A 16,895-nucleotide genomic window follows, 5' to 3' on the forward strand; every position below is an offset into this window, starting at 1 on the left:
ATCATACAACTCAGGAATTCTACTCCTGGGTATACACTCAAGAGAATTAAAAACATACGTTCACACAAAACCTTGTCCATGAATGTTCTCAGCAACATTAATCACAACAGCCAAAAAGTGGGAAACACCCACTGTCCATTAACTAACGGATGGACATATAAACCACCGTGGTGTACCCATACTATGGGATGTTATTCAGTCATGATACATGCTACAACATGGATGAACCTTGAAAACATACTATGTGAAAGAAGCCACATACTCTGATTCCATTGATGTGAAATGTCCCAAATAGGCAAACCCATAGCTGATGGGGAAGGGGTTTCCTTACAGGGTGAGGAAAGTATTCTTGGATTAGGTAGTGGTGACGTTGCACAACCTGGCAAATGTACTACTGAATTACACACTTTAAAATGATGAATTTTATGGTATGTAAATCATATCTCAATGAACAACAAGGTGACCTATCAGAGAAATGTGCTCGTGGAATAGTCATGGGAGGGGGGGCAGGTGGGTGTTGGTTCTTGCTCACGGCCTCACTCTAAAAACACACCGATGCAAACCCAGGAGTGCAAATTGCAGGGAGGAGGCAATGATAAGTTCTGGAAACAAAGGGCTAGTTTCCAAGAAAAGAAGGAAGGGACACTTCCTAACTGGTTATATGTGCCCAAACCACTCTAACAGAATGGGGCCACCTTCTGAAAGGAACTAAGGACACAGACTATTGACAAATGTCCCCTGTGAGGTCCCGGCTCCTCATGGGTTCCTGAGAGGTGATGAAGTGAGTGAATAAAAGCAGGGCTCCAGAGTCCCCCTGGCCTTGGTTAGCACATTGCTGAGAGCCCCCAAACAGGCACCTAAAGTTCATAGATTTAATTCCCTTATCAGTAAAGCAGGCATGGTATCAGCACCCACTTCTGTGAGTATGACAAAGAGAAAATGAGATAATGTAGATAAAATGCTTAGCAGAGTGTCTTACACAAGTTAAGGACTTGAGAAATGTTAACCTCAGTTTGTTATTGCAGCTGTTTTTATTGTCACTGATAAGACTGCTTAGCCTCCATGCACACAAATAGAAAAATCTAAGGAAAGGAACGGGATTATGGAAATACTCGTTAGCATTACCAAAATGGCTGTCAGTTATAAATAAATCCTAATCTGTAAAACGGGTTTTAAAGATAGAGCAGACTGGGTGTTAAATACACAAGTTACTTAATTCCTAAAGAAATGCCACCAAACAGCAAGAAGCTTGTGTGATAAATCAGAGCTTCCACCAAATCAAAACCAAGGTCAAGGTGAAATCAAGTTCATGGAGCTTCACCAGAATCAGCTCCGGTCTTCAGGACTCAGAGAGAAGAGAGACAGGTACATCAAGTGGAAAAAGTGCTAGAGCTGAGATTTTGAAGGAAAAGAAAGAAAATTTTCAAAAATGTTGAAGAAAATGCAACATAAAAAGGAAACAGTGAAACTGCTAGAGTCCTTCCACTTCTGTCCCGCTCAGGGCAGTGTTTTTAAAAAACTTTCTCTTCAAAAAATTTAAAACGTTGTGCTTTCATTTAGAAAGCAATCTGAAGAAGTATATTATTATATACACATGCATATATGTGTACATACATGTGTATATATGAAATAAATATAAAAAGCATGGCCTGGAGACTCTGGATGGCCACCTTAAAAGGAACCCCTGCCAAGTGATTCTGAGCCTGGTTTTCCTGAACATGTGGACTATTGTGTTGCTGCTACAGGGTACTATTCGGCAGTCAAGGACCACTAATAAATGCACAAAGGTGGGCTGCATATGCTCAGAATCATGTCTCCCAAGGGAAGGCCTCATGACGACGTCCGACAAACATTACTAACCAGCGTTTGGCAGCAGTGTTTACAGAGACAAGAAGTAGAACTGATGGCATAGGTACTCAGCAGTGAAGACAATGACACCACCTATTGGGCACTCACTATGTGTCAGGCACTGCTCTAAGCCCTTTTCCCATCTTAACTCATTCAGTCTTCCCTGCATGCCTTTGACGCATTCTTAGCCCCATTTTACAGATGAGGACATAGGGGTCAGAAAGATTGAGTAACTGCCCAAGGTCAAAAAGCTGGTTAATGAAAGACTCAGGGAGTCTGGCTTCTGAGTCCACATTCTTAACCACTAGACTGTAGTTCTAGTGATAATTTTAATGCAGACCCAATAAACACAAAAGAAGCTACTCAGGGCAGCCAATCCTCTCTTTGCAAGGCAAACTGCAATTTGGTTTCAGCACAAAAAATTATATTAATAGACTTCATTTGGAATGTTAGGTGTTTTGTACTTTAATTTGCAGATGTTTTGATTTTATAGTTGTACAAGTTATAAGTACAAAGTATTTATAACTAATTTTAAGTTATAAACATTTAAGTAATATAAGAAAAATAACTGAAGTGAGCTCTTAAGTGCTGGTGAGAATCTTTTATCCTTGACATATATACTCCAAGGAACGCCGGTCTCTGTGGACGCTCAGACCGACTTCAAGCCCAGCTCTACGAGTGATGGAGCTGGATGTGTGTTTGTGCATCTGTGTGGTTAGTGTGTGCTGGTCCCTACATCACTGTCCAGTGTCGGTCTGTACATCCTGACCCGCTTCCCTTGAGTTCCCCAGAATATCCAGGACAACACTTCCTACACAGGGTGGATGGTCACTGGTTCAATGACCGTAAGCTGGAATTTTCCAATCACAAGACTCATGGAAGACAGAGGCCAAACACATGACAAAGAGAAGACTGGTCTGTGGGAGGAAGGAGAGACAAGGAAGGACCAAGACACATGAGTGACCCTAAGTCACGCCACAGGCCCAGCCATGCTTGGCTGGGGACGGCTCCTTTCCAACATGTTCTAGCTAAATCTTTCGTTTGACATTTGAAAATTCTATCTAATGCACTCAGTGCTCAGAAACCATTTCTGGGGCCTACCAGACATTCTTATGTGTACAACTCCCTAACATCTGCTTTGATCCTCAGACAGCTCTCTGAGGGATCTCCATTTTAAAGAGGAAAAAACAGAACCTCAAAAAGAGTCAGCAATTTGTGCCTGACGTTCCTGGACTTGTTAGTGGTGGAACAGCGCTTGAAACTAGATCTGCTCCAAACCAGTCCATCACGCTACCTGATCCTGCGTATTCCGTACCAGGTGGGAACTCTGTAATGACTTGAACCAAAGGTGGGAGGGGGTAGGGAACAGCAGGTGTGGAAAAGAAGGTCCTAAACACAGGCTGACGGACGTGCGTCCAAGTGAAGGAAATGCTTAATAAAAGGCTACCATTTTTAACTGATGAGACAAGAAACACCAAAAGCTTGACAATACTGTCTGCTGACCAGGCTGAGACGACATGGGGACATTCTTGATGAAGTCTAAATAGGCAATTATCTGTGAGAATTACAAATTCATTTATCCTTTGGCTCAGCAGTTTTGCTTCTGGGAATTTACTAAACAGAGATAATTGCAGAGAACAAAAAGGCTGCATGCACAAGGTTATTGAAAACACTGAACTCCTATGTTCCTCAAATACACTAAAGTATGTTCATACAATGGAAAAATATACCATAGGAAAAAAATGAAGATGCTTTGATATGAAAAGACCTTTTCCAAAACAAGGTGTAGAACAGTGTATTTACACTAGCTTTTGTGGAAAGAGATGGGGGAATAGATGTAAGAAAGAAATTTTTAAAATCTGTGTATTCGTATTTGTTATAGATACACTTAGAAACATTGGAATAATATACAAGAAATTAATAATGATGGTTATAGGGGTGGGAAAGACTTCACAGTATACATGGCAGATTTTTTTTTAACCATAAAAAAAGATTATCTATTCAAAAAATAATGTTAAAAAGCCCACATGAAGAAGGCTCTGCCCCGGTCCCTTCTCCAGTCAAGGTCGTCGCTCCATGTACTCCTCCTCCACACACACACTTGGCCCCACTGTCTACCCCTCTGCCAGGCATCGTTCAGGTTTCGTGTCCTCCAGGAGGTCTTCCGTGAGGTCACAGATCACCCTTATGCATCATGCGTCATTGTATTGTTTATCTACGTAAATACACCTTTGAACTATTAGTTTCCTTCTTTCAAGATGAAGACAACAACCGACAACCGGTATTTTACACTGAGTGTCAGAGAGATTAAATACCTTGTCAAAGGTTATTCAACCAGCTCTGAGCCCCGACTAAATTCATTTTCTTCACTGCCCGTTTTGCCTCTAGTGACAGCTCCCAGCAACTCCCGTCCCTGAGTCCCTGACGAGATAGAGACGTTCCCTTTGTCTTTCTCGCCCTAACAGAGGTCAGTCCTCAGTGACAGGCAATCACATGCTATAGGAAGGAAGGAAAGGAGGGAGGGAAAGAGGAAGAGAAGAAAGGAGGAAGGAAGAAAAGAGGGAAGGCGTGTAGGAGGGTACTCACTCTTGCAGAGACGGGTCTGAATCATCGGCATTTGCTGTCCCCACGTCTGAGTCGTAGGACATGGGCTCCTCAGAACGGTCTGGACTCTTGGAGCCATTCTCTTGGAGGCAGCTATCAGAGTTTAGGCTGCAGGACAGCTGGGACGAACTGGCCGTGTCCAGGCTGAGGGAGGAGGCAGTGAGCTGCCTGCTCCGTCGGATCTTATGGCCGGAGTGCTGGACTTCGATGTCTTCCGAGCCTGAGGAATGGGAAATGGAATCCAGAGACTCCTTCCGCTGCAGTTCTGTACCAGAGGGAGCGAGAGGGTCGAGCTCAGAGAGGGGGCAAAGCCCAGAGAGGGCCAGTGGGGTAAGCGTCCACTCGTTCAAGATCGCAGACTTATAGGAGAGCTCAAAGGATAAGGATGTCAGCCCCTGCAGGAAGCTGAGGAGGAACTCGCCCTCCTCGGCGTCTCGAAGCAGGGCGGTGGGCTGATAGTACTCGCACAGTCGGGCCTGCTCCTGGAGGAGCAGCTTCAGGTAGCACTCCATCAGGCCGTCGTTGAGGGCCAGCCGCAGCCAGGCCCGGCAGCGGCCCACGTCCGTGCTCACGAAGATCAGGTGCTCCAGTTCTGAGATGGTGTGTCTGGAACGGGGAGAACGGACTTGTCTCAAGAAATGACTCTGAATCACTGAGAGGTCGTCTTATCCACTGGCTGACAAGAGCCAATAACGATGATGCAACTAAACATAGGCATGAAAAATTCTTGCCTGGCAAATAGGGTACTAAGGGGAACCGAGAAATATTAAGCTGTAACCCCCAACTTTTTGAGGTTGCTGCCATGAAGGGTAATTGCCATTTTCATTACAACTACCCCTTGGGCCCGATACCGTCTGCTTGCATCTAGGACATATTTATTGTGGAAGGTCCCTTAAGTGCAAGGTCCTTGGAGCTGTGAAGACACGGGGTAAAGACATGGTCCCCGCCCTTCATCCAGATGACCACCTTTCAAGGGCACACCTGTTGTCAGAGCTGGGGTGGGGGCTGGGCAATCATTTCTGGGTTGGAGTAAGAAAAATGCCATAGAAAGGGCAGTATCTGAGCTGGGCCTTGTGGGATTTCAACAGGGAAAGAGGGAAGGAGAACCTTCTAGGCAAAAGGGACTGACAGAAAAAAAGGCATAAAGGGTAGGAAAGCAACAGCCCTGTAACAGGAGTGGGGAGCACTCCAGTTACCACACAGGTTGGAGTGGGTGATTTGGTTGCAGAGACAGGTACTGCAAGGTCTTGAGTATCAAACCGGTGAGGCAAAGTGGGGCAATGGTTCCCACGCCTGGCAGTGTCTCAGAAACACCAGGGGAACTTGGTCAGGATACAGAATCTGGGGCCCCAAATGAGTGAATCAGACTCTGGACTACCATTTGGGAGCCTGTGGCTATGGGTGTTTGCACAGGAAAGTGACTGGACTCCAGCTACGCAGACTTCAGGATGGGTTGCTCTGGGTAAGACCAGACCCCAGGCAGACCAAACTCAGCCCCCAGTTGCCTTGGTCTGATGTAAATGCCGCCCCCCTCTGACTACCACAGTCCCCTGCGCACGTCTCCTGCACAGGAGTGCAGACAGTCCTCTGCAGGACTCAGTGACTGGCTCCAGTTGGCTTAAGCTCCGTAAATGTTAAGAAAAGACAGAATAAGATAAGGCGACAATTAGAAAGCCATTGTCACCCAGGAGTGAGGTGAGAACCTGAGATAGGGCAGTGGCAGTAGGCATGGAAAGGAAGATTAGAGACTGACGAGGCACCTTCGTGCTGAAGGTGGCATTTAATAGCCCTTAGAGGCACAGTGCCAGCGAGCTACTTGCTCCAAAGCTCAGGCAGTTAAGGGCAGGGCCACAAAGACAAGCATCTCAGGGTGAGTATTCAGATGCTCTACCTGGATTCCACTTAAAAGGAAAAACAACCCATACCGTGTTAGGAGTGTAATACTTAGCACCCAGATGTTCAAACATTCTAAGGCGGGGTCAGCAAACTTCAGTAAAGGGCCAGAGCAGTAAAGATTTTAGGCTCTGCAGGCCACACGACCTGTTGCAAGTACCTAACTCTGTCAAGGTGTGCTAAAAAGGCAGCACCTGCTAAAGGCGACCACCCCAGTGGCTCGAAGCAGTCCCAGGCCGTTACCTGAGGGCTGAGGGGCTGATGAGGCTTGGTCTAAGAATAACCTCTATCTCAGCCATCTCTATTCTAGAACACAGAGCGCCTCTGTTGCTTTCTCGCACAGCTGGAGAAGAGCCCAGCGTCCCCCACTCAAGCTCTTCCCCAAAGCAAACCTGCCCAGCTCATCTCACTTGTGGGTGACAGCTTTCAGGAGGGGCCAGAAGACAGGCTGAGGCAGAGGCTTCTGGTGGGCACTCTTCTTCCTTTTCCCGCCGGCCTCGGCTCGGATGTGCTTGGCGTGCAGGCCGTGGATAAACACGGCCTCCAGGGCGCTGCACATGGTGTTGGCATCTCCGTCTTCGCTAGTGACCACGGTGTCTGAGGACACGTACTGCCTCTGCAATGCTTTCACGGATCCCACGAGCTTCTTCTTGATGACCTAGGCAAGGCCAAACATAACACCGGCCTTTAGAAGGTCCTCTGGTGACCCCTGCAATGTCACTGCCTGTCACCCAATACGTGCACAACCCCTCCCCCCCCCCACACACACACCTGTGGGGATAAATATATGCCTTCTGCAAAACTAGTGCACGCTAATTCTAGAAAATAAAGAGAAAGCATAAAGAAAAGGAAAATCACACACACTATCCAGAGACATCGTTATTTTTGTGCAAAGAAATTTGTCTTATCTTTTGTTTTTTTAAACCAAACTTCAACGAATTCATAGCCATGTAAATCTTGTGTTTAAATATTGGCTCCGTTAGAGGTGCAGCGACGGGACTTGGGCCAATCCTTCTAGGACAGGGCTTTCTACCTTAGTTACATACCAAGATTCCGCAGAGTCAAGAAGCTAAGAAGCAAAAAGTGCTGCTTTGAACAATAAAAAGACCAAGACAACAGGAGCATGGTCTACATTTGGAAAGATTCTAGACCTGCAGCCCACGGTTAGTCCCAGCTCTGTCAGTCACCAGCTGGATCACCTCAGATATTTCACTTAACCTCTCTGAGCTGCACTTCCTCATCTGCTAAATGGAAATGATACTTCCTGATCTACAGCATGGGGTCGGGGGGATTCCTCTCTGAGGGCAGGACTAGGTTTTCATTCAACCTCATGTCCTCAACACTTGGCATGGCTCCTGGCACATATAAGTACTAAGTAAATGTTTGTCAATGAATAAATTATAAAATATATGTAAACTCCTTTGGAAATATAGAATAAAGACAATTCTATCATAATATATCAAAATTACCTCAGTGTTTGGAAAAGGACTAGAAGGGATTGCAGAAAAACTGGTTTGAATTGTTAAGTCAAAGGATTTTGGATAAACGTTTTGCTGTTTTGTTTTTATTTTAGCCAACACAGTTAATGTTCTTTGCAAAGTTAAATATTCCTTTTTTTATAATATAAGAGCTTTAATGAGACATAATTTACATAGCATAAAATTTGCTCATTAAAAGTATACAGTTCAATGGTTTCCAGTATATTCACAGAATTGTGCAACCATGACCACAATCCAATTTTAGTACATTTTCACTGCCCTAAAAAGAAACACTGTACCTATCAGCAGTCACTCCTTAGCCCCCTTTCACCCTCCTTGGCAACCACTGATCCACTTTCTGTCTCTATGGATTTGCCTATTCTGGACACTTCATGTAAATGGAATCATACAATGTGCAGCCTTCTGTGCCTGGCTTCTTTCACTTAACCCTTTTCAAGGTTCATCTATGTTGCAGCACGTAGCAGTTCTTCATTTCTTCTTATGCCAAATAATATTTCATTGCATGGATTTGCCACATTTTATTTACCTATTCATTGACTAATAGACATTTTGGTTTTTCCCACTTTTTGGCTATAATGCTGCTATGAACATCCATGCACAACTTTTTGTACAGACATAAGTTTTCCATTCTCTTGAGTATATATATCCTGGAGCAGAACTGATGGGTCATAGTGATTCCATATTTAACTTTTTGAGGAACTATCAAACTATTTTCCCAACACCTACACAATTTTACATTCCCACCAGCAATATATGAGGGCTCTTAATTTCTCCACCACCCGAAAACACTTATTATGGTCTGCCATTTTGATTCTAACCAACCCAGTGGGTGTGAAGAACTATCTCATTATGAGTTTCATTTACATGTATCTAGTGTCTAATGATGGCGAGCATCTTTTCATGTACTCATTGGTTATTTGTGTATCTTCTTTGGAGAAATCCTTAGTCTTCCGGCAACCTGTATTAAATCCCCACTGTTTTCTGTAAATTCCCATTTTATCACCATAAATGGTGATCTACCCTGTTTCTCCGAAAATAAGATCTAGTCGGACAATCAGCTCTAATGCATCTTTTGGAGCAAAAATTAATATACGATCCGGTATTATATTATGTTATAGTATAGTATAGTATATAAGACTGGGTCTTATGCTATAGTAAAATAAGATCGGGTCTTATATTAATGTTTGCTCCAAAAGATTCATTAGAGCTGATTGTCCGGCTCGGTCTTATTTTCGGGGACACACGGCAGGAAGGGCAGGCTCTTATCAGAGCCCGTTTCTGCTATAACTTCCGTCAGCCCGAGGCCTCCCTGGATAGTGCCCATTCATTTCAAAGTGAGAAAAACCAACAAGTGGCTGTCCTGTGCACCCTTCCCTCGCCCCCCCTTGACCCCCTCTTGCCACTTACCGGGATGGCAGCCCGGGGATCTAGTCCATTCTCCACCACTGAGAGCATTTCCGCTCATGCAGCAGCTCCCAAGGAAAATCACATGACACCTGCAGAGACAGATGACAGCCAGCTGAGCCAGCTCCCAACTCAGGGACCCAGCCAATATTTCTCAACCCCGCACCCCGCCCCCAGCGGGCAGCCGCACGTCAGCCCATTTTACTCAAACTGCAACTGAAAGGCCTTTCAATACAAAAGCAAAGATGGAGAGTGGATTTTACGGAAGGAAAAAAGTCTGAGGGCCTGGATCTTGGGCGGTGAGGAGCCCTGTGCGCTGGGGTGGTCTGCCCTCAGTAGTGGGTGGAAAGGGCCCTTCACACCACACCAGAGGCTGGCACAAAAAGCAGGGAATGAAAGGCTGACGATTTAGATACAGAGCCCAGGGTGTGAGGGGATGCTGCAGCCGAAGGCGCCAAGAGCCCACAGGGACCAGGAAGCAGGCCTCACAAGTCACACTCAGGGCTTGGGTCTTGCAACTGCCCCCTCCGACTCCTGACCCAGTCCAGTGTCTGACAAAAGTACAACTGAAACTACTTCAAAAGGGAGGCTCTCCCGCTACACGTCTGCTTCTCCTTTGGGCTGAGAGTCCAGCTTGAGTAGCAAGGGGACATGTGTAAAGGGGAACAACATAAATTCTAAGATCAATTTGCTATTAACCAGCTAGGCATGCTGAGCCACTGCACCAGACTGCTCACGCAGAGATTACGTCTGTGGAAAAAGCCTAGTACGAGGCCTGAATGTACCAAGGGCAAGTGGTACCTATAATCCCAGGGAATGTGGCCACCGAAACCTACAGGTGAAGAAAGCCATTGCCCAATGAATATGTTCAAGTAGCTGAAGTCAGTACACAGGTAAGTCCCTCAGGTCTGCTGGCTTCCTGTGTGTGTAGGGGGCAGGCGGGGTGGTGGCTAAGGGTGAGGGGCCTGCTGGCTGTCAGGGGCATGGGGAATGGTGGCTTCAGCCTGAGGGGGCCGCTGCCTGGCCTCGCCCCACGCCAGCAACTTGGACAGACCAGGACCGGGCAGGCACATTTATATCTGAACAAACCTCTAGTGACCACACAGTTGAGCACGAGGGGACACCAAAAATGACAGGTTATTGCCGTCTCTGCTCTCAAAAACTCATGGCCTAAAGAAGTTAATAAAACCAAGGCATGCTAAATGCGTTTTGTACTCTTTACATATATCGCCTCATTCCATTTCTCATAACCACCCTGGGAGGGCTCTTTTATTACCTTGACCTGACAGATGAGAATTAGAAACTGACCCAAGTCAAGGAACTTCCCCAAATCCCAGGGCTGATATGGCCGACTCCCCGACCCACCACCAGGACGATGCCAACCCCAGCTCAAGGGCAACCTGCAGACCCCTGGGTGCAATCACTTCCCTTCTGGGGGGAAAAGGGACAGCGGGGACTGGGCGAGGGCTCATCAGCTGGGGGCCCTGGTGGAAGACATTCAATCCCTGGCCTCTGGAGTTGGCAGAGGGTAAACAGGACCCAGAGCCAACCTCCCTAGGTACGGACCTGCAGAGGGAGGCAGGTGTGCGTGGAGGATGGTGCTGCAGAGCCAGCTGCAGTCAGGGCCTGACAGAGCGCCAGGAAGAACACTGTCTGCCTGCCTCACCCTTCAACCACATTGCAGCTCCCACCGACGCTGGGTCCCCCGGGCCCTCCCTCTTCTGGACCAGCAGGGCAACAGGACTCCACACTCTGGCCACCACGGCAACAGGGCAAGGGGCCTGTGCTGCGGTTCGAGTCCCTTCAGAGAGTATGTCTGATCCCGAGGCTGGGTTCCTTGGAGGCTGCCTTGCGCTGCCCAACAGGCCAAGTCTAGGTTCTCTGGCTCCAAGACCCTGGGTTCTAATCCTTTTCAGCAATTCCAGTGGCCTAAGGCCTTCCCTCAGACCGGACCTACTAGACAGAGCCTCAAGCTCCAAAACTGCCCTTTCCTCAGCCCCACAACCCCAGGCCCTTGATGGCTTAGAGCTCAACAACCTGAATAACAGCCTGAGCCCATTAAGGACTCATTAACGAATTGACTGGAAATGATACAGTATTCATTGGAGGGAGGAGGCTCATCAGTAAGTGGATGCTCCCAAGTAAGGATCTGCTGAAAAACCAAAGGAAACTGAGCTGAGAGGTCAGAGTGGGCACAGATAAGAGACAAGTAACTGTGGCCTAAAACAGTGTCAAGAAAGCCACGAAATGACAACAGCGAAGAGGAATCCAGGAGAACAGCCACTGGGCAAATCACAAATAGGACTGAGACTTTGGGGTTCGGGGCACTATTAGGACACGCCTTTCTTCACAGGAAGCCTAAGCACCTGACCCATGGTGTGTGGTCCAGAACGGCTCCCGGAGGCAGGAAAGCAGCTCAGAGGCGGGAATCTGATAGCACGACTGAGCTCGCCGGGGGAGCTGGAACAGGGCTCTGGGTGTCCTGCCCGCTGAGCCAGTGCGGCATCATTCTCGTGTGGCCCAGACCCCCAATCTACTACCCTACGGAACGAGTTTCACTTCCTGTCCTCAGAACACTCTTCATTGACACCAAGAACCAAACCAAAAAGAGGTCTGGCTCCAAGGAGACCTAGGCTGAAGAAAGTAAGGAGAGAACTTGGGCCACCCTGATACAGGGTAGCTAGCATGTCCCTAGGTAGACAGGGAGGTCCCTGGTGGAATAAACAAAGACAGCCACATCCTAAAACTCCAGGTTTTGAAATCACTCCTCGCTCCAGGACAAAATGTGACAAGGCCCTGAGATTAATTATAAAATTCCTTTTGGCCTGACAAACGGAGCAGATCTGATAGATAAGAGTGGGTTGCTTTGCTAATTCCTTTGGGATGGGCAAGCAGAACAAACCTGGTAGACGAATTTCAGTAGAAGGCGCCAGTTCCCTTCTTCAAACAGTTCCCTTCTCCAAACAGGCAAGGGAAGGTATAAAGTAGGAGCTTTTGCCTCAGTCACGGGGCCACTCCCATTCGGGATCCCTTCCGCTCAGGAGCTGTGACTCTTTGCTTTCAATAAACTATCCTCTTTTTATAACTCTTTGCCTCTCCTGGGTCCGTGTTTCCTTCCATTCTTTGGTCTCACGAGACACGATCCCGGCCCACACCCAGAAAGTGCCGGCAGATCCAACATCATCTATATCATTTGGGGACTCACAGGAAAATATTCTTCCATCATTACTACCAAAGGGCTCTTCAAATAGCACAGGCAGAGTTTAGCAGAAAGGTGACTTCTGTCAGCCCTTTAGGAAACCCCAAAGCCTGCTAAGTCTACCTTTTCCCTAACAGGGTGTGTGATTCACCCTGACACAGCTTCCCAAGCTTCTCTGATCTCAGTCTCTAATCTCATTAAATCCTTACAACAATCCTCGGAGAGAAGGGTGATTACCTCTGTTTTACAGAGGAGACTGAGGCTCAGTACAAACGAGCCCCAGGTAACGGACAGAATTCTCTGGTTTCCTCATTCCAAGTCCTGTACCTTTCACTAGACTAAAACACCTCAGATCTTTGGTCAAAGACATTCAGGCAAAATTATTACTTATAAACTCTTAAGAGGCACTTACAAGCTCCATTTTATCAACTCAGGCTTAAAATAAACACGAAACAATTTTGCCAATCAGATCTGTAGCCCCAAGTAGCAGAGCCCAGGTCCTTTCCATGGTACCCAAGTTTCAGAGTTGTCCTTTCCTAAATGTTCCAATACACAGGAAGGAATCGTTCTGGTTGTTTTTCTTCATTATGCTGCCCAGCATTCTAAATATATGTCCGATTTCACTTCCTCCAGAGACCAAGGAAGAAAGAGAAAAATAGATTATATGAGACTTACGTTAAAAGAAGAAATGGATGACCGGGCTTCACTGCTTTCAAAACACTCCAGCCATCAGTAAACAGTAACCTCTTCTTAGGCACTTCTCAGCCAGTCCCCACAGCCTCCTCTCTACAGCCTAAACCCAATCCTGTACCTGGCTGTTCAGAACAACAGCCTGGTGTGTAAGGCGTCCAGCTGCTGTACCAACTGATGAGTCATGGTTTTCAGTTGGAAAGAATGACAAAGTTATTCTCTGATTCAGAAAGGCAGCTGATCTTTTAGCCATGTGACTGATGAACGAGTAAACAACACCCCTTCTACCTGAAGAATACTGGATTTCTGGAGCAGTGAGGGGTGGGATGGAGGGGGTGTTCTGGGGGAACTGCCTTTCAAGCAATTGAATATCAGCTGGAGGGTGAGAAACTTCTAGCTTGATTCCCAGACCAAGGGCTAGTGGGTGAGGCAAGAAATGTGAAGTCGATTAACACTGGGTAGCTTTTTTTCTTCCTTCTTTCCTTTTATCCAATTAACACACCGCTCCCCCCATATTCTTGTTCAATATCCTTAGGATTCTAGCAAGGGCCAAACTCTGAATGACTGAAAACACGTACTCTGCCCGACTCATCACCATTGCACTTCTAGTGACTAGAACAGTGCACATAGCACACAGTGGTGGGTGCTAAAAAAATACCTGCTGAATGAACTGATGAATAAAATAAAAATAAGGCTCAGGGCAGGTATCTCCTGTTCACACACTGTGGAAAGTTGAAGTATACAACTCTTCAGTGGGGGAAAGGGGCATTGTGGAACTCCTTCCATTAAATCAAATTGCCAAGAGGCTGAAAAACATTCATCTACATCACACCTTAATGGGGAGATATAGGAGGTAGAAGGGCATTCAATTTTCAAAGGAACAAGACTATAAATAGCAAGCAAACACAATGGTCCTGTTTGGAGCCCTTTAAATTTGCTGTCAAATGGGCAACCCTCTGAACAGGTCACCAGAACTTTGAGGAAATGTGCACCCAATAAACCCAGATGATAAATGCTGAGCATGGGGCCAGGATGCTTCTGGAATGTCCCACTGCCTCATCTACTCTGAGATAACTCGGCTCCCTGTGTTCACAGGAAACCAAGGTGGCCAAAACGCAATGATCCAGACCCTGCAAAAAGAGGAAGCTATTCAACATCCTCCATACACAGCGAGGCCTCAGCCTCCCCAGGACCACTCAGCTCTACTCTTTACAACATGTACATCATCTCTGGCAGCCACCGGATTCCGTGTTCAGTTTGGGGACTAATCTGTTATCAGCTCTGGCGGGGGGAGCACTGGCTGAAAGTCCTCTACAAGTGCCAGGACAACACACATGGACACGGTTCTGGGACCACCGCCAACCCACACGGCGGTACTCCCTGAGTTTCTGCAAGGCCGGAACACCAGCCAAAAGTAAGTGATGGCTTCTGTGGCGCTAGGCTCACTGAGCTGGAGGAGTGGCCGTTCCTCACCTTCCAGGCACTTGGAAGATACCTGTCACTCCAGCAGCCAGCACAAGTAACTAAATACAAATGCTAGAACCATAATCCCTGGGGTTCGGCACAAGGACCAGACACCTAGGAAAATCCCCGGCCCCAAGGGGAATCTCTGCTCCTCCACACTTACTTACCATCTGAGGCCCTGCACGTGCCAGTCAAGGCTGCTCAGTCTCTATCTGCCTGGCTCTGAGCAAGGACCGCGAGATTTGGCTGTTGAAGGGCAGCTGGTGGGGCTGACGGGGGACTCTGCATTAAGTTCTCAGATTGACGCAGACTGGTCAGGGGAGAATGGGTGCCGAGTTGGGGTGAAGAGTCAGAGGTGGGGACAGCAGAGGTGAAAGGACATAAAGACCTCACTTTAAATAAGATTGGGTAAGGGTGGTAGGAACTGGGGCAGCAAAAGTTGGGGGCAGTTTAGCAAGACGTACGTGATGAGGGTTCTCGGGGGGTTCGAGATGGAAAGAAGTGTATGATGGGCCGGAAGTTAGGAGTTGAGTCTGTGAGGACAAGAAGATACATACTTGTAAGACCTGGGACAGGGCTGTGAGCACAGTTATCAAGAAAGGAGTGCGCTCCAAAGGGCATCTACTTTGGCTGGGTCTTAAATGCGAGTGGGGTAGAGGTGGGGTGTCTACAATGAGCAGGCCATGGAGAGCTGAGCAGGGGGTGATGGGAGATAGGGATAAGAAAGCTGATCCAAAAAAGGGCAAACCACAGTGGTGGGTCTCGAGGTTTGCGTGGAGCATTAGGATTGCCAAAGGGGTTGGGAGGTGAGGATGAGCTGAGTTAGAGGGAGGCGGGGGGATGTGGCCGATGGAGGTTGGAACTTGGCTAGAGTGGGGTCAAAGGTGAGGCTGCATTTACGCAAGACCGGTGGTGAGGGGGTGGGGGTAAGGGCTGGAGTCAGGTCATGGGTGGGAGAAGATGTAGCGACGGGCCAGCGGTGCCAGTGCGAGACGAAGGCCAGGAACCGAGTGGGCAGTGGGGGCAAGGGGCTTGGGCTGGGAAGGGTGAGGACTCTGAAGCAGGACAGTCTCAAGGCAAACGGGTTTGGGATCCGGCGAAGGCTGCTGGCCCATCGCCCGTTCGCGTCCCGGCCCCGCCTCCCCTCCTCGCCCCCGACGACAAACTCACCAAGGGGAGCGGGGAGCAGGGTCGAGGTACTCCCGGCCAGGGCAGCACCAAATCCTCCACGGCGGCCTCCAGCCTACTGACAACAGGAAGTGGCGCCCACGGCGCCTGACGCCATCACGTCGGCTCAGTTTCCGGCCCCGCCCCGGCCCGCGGAGCCAATCGCGGAGCCCAAAGGAACCCTGGGGCGGGGCCAGCGCTCCCGCTGCCCAGGCTTCGCAGCGCCCGAACAGGTGCTTGGTCTTCGGAGGCTCGGGACCCCGTTAGGGTACGAGCATTACATCCGTTACACCTGTTACCGGAGAGGCGTGGCCCCTGGCGTCCGACGGAATGCGTCCTCACTGCTCGCTTCCCTTAGGGTCCACTAGATGTAGGTCCAGGGGGGCGTCCGGGGTGGCTACAGGGCTGGCTGGGGAACAAGCCAGTTCCTGGAAGCTCCACTGATCTCTGCCGCGGGTGGCGTGGGGGTGGGGTGCGGGGGGTCCTGTGCTCCATCAGCCTTTCTGGGATCCCAGTGCCTGTTTCCACGTATAAAATCAGCTGTTGGTGTGTGGCCCCCCACTGTGTGGGGGCTGTTGCCCCTTCAGAAATCCTCCAGGTGTGATAACCACCCCTTCTCGGTTTTAGCCTGGATGAATGCTGAGTGCCTTCACTACCGTCGATGGCAGAGCAGGAAGATTAGAAATAAAAACTTGGTGAAATATGAGGGCCCCCGCTCTAACCTAGGCGACAAATGGTTAGGAATTTAACCGTTCGTGGAAAACAGAAGCTCCTACTGTTTGCCAGGTAGGAACTGTGCTTTGTCCTTACCAACCCTGTGGAAGGGAGGTGCCATTGTTGCACCCATAGCACAGATAAGAAAACAGGCTTGAGAGAAGTTGAGTAACTTGGGGGCTCAAGGCCACACAACTAATAAATGGTTAGAAGCAGGATTCTCACCCAGCTCTTTCTGATTCTAGTTGGGGAGGTGGCATAATAGTTCAGTGAAAGCAAGACGCCTTTGGAGCCAGGAAGGCTTAGGTTTGAATCCCAGCTCTATCCCCGGCTGTTTTCTGAGTCTTCCCTAACAGTGGGGGCCCAGGGCAACCCAACAAGTGAGGGGCCAAGACAACTGTCATAGTGTATTT

General features: G+C 48.3%; 1 protein-coding gene across 4 annotated transcripts in view; it reads right to left on the reverse strand.

Moving 5' to 3' along the window:
• Positions 1–15,869, reverse strand: part of PLEKHM1 (pleckstrin homology and RUN domain containing M1) — a 45,706-nt gene extending 29,837 nt beyond the window's left edge. For 2 of the 4 annotated variants that reach the window (XM_033090188.1, XM_033090190.1), the window contains exons 1-4: positions 15,772–15,869; positions 9,252–9,340; positions 6,756–7,003; positions 4,435–5,058 (exon numbers count right to left, since the gene is read on the reverse strand). In XM_033090188.1, the coding sequence (XP_032946079.1) occupies positions 4,435–5,058; positions 6,756–7,003; positions 9,252–9,299 (920 nt within the window). In that variant the 5' untranslated portion in view covers positions 9,300–9,340; positions 15,772–15,869. Of the gene's footprint in view, positions 1–4,434; positions 5,059–6,737; positions 7,004–9,251; positions 9,341–13,122; positions 13,256–15,771 lie in introns of those variants that run through there. The other 2 variants (XM_033090189.1, XM_033090191.1) reach the window with 2 other exon arrangements.
• Positions 15,870–16,895: the final 1,026 nt, after the last annotated feature.

The sequence above is a fragment of the Rhinolophus ferrumequinum genome, chromosome 21 (assembly GCF_004115265.2).
Source record: "Rhinolophus ferrumequinum isolate MPI-CBG mRhiFer1 chromosome 21, mRhiFer1_v1.p, whole genome shotgun sequence".
Lineage (NCBI taxonomy): Eukaryota > Metazoa > Chordata > Mammalia > Chiroptera > Rhinolophidae > Rhinolophus > Rhinolophus ferrumequinum.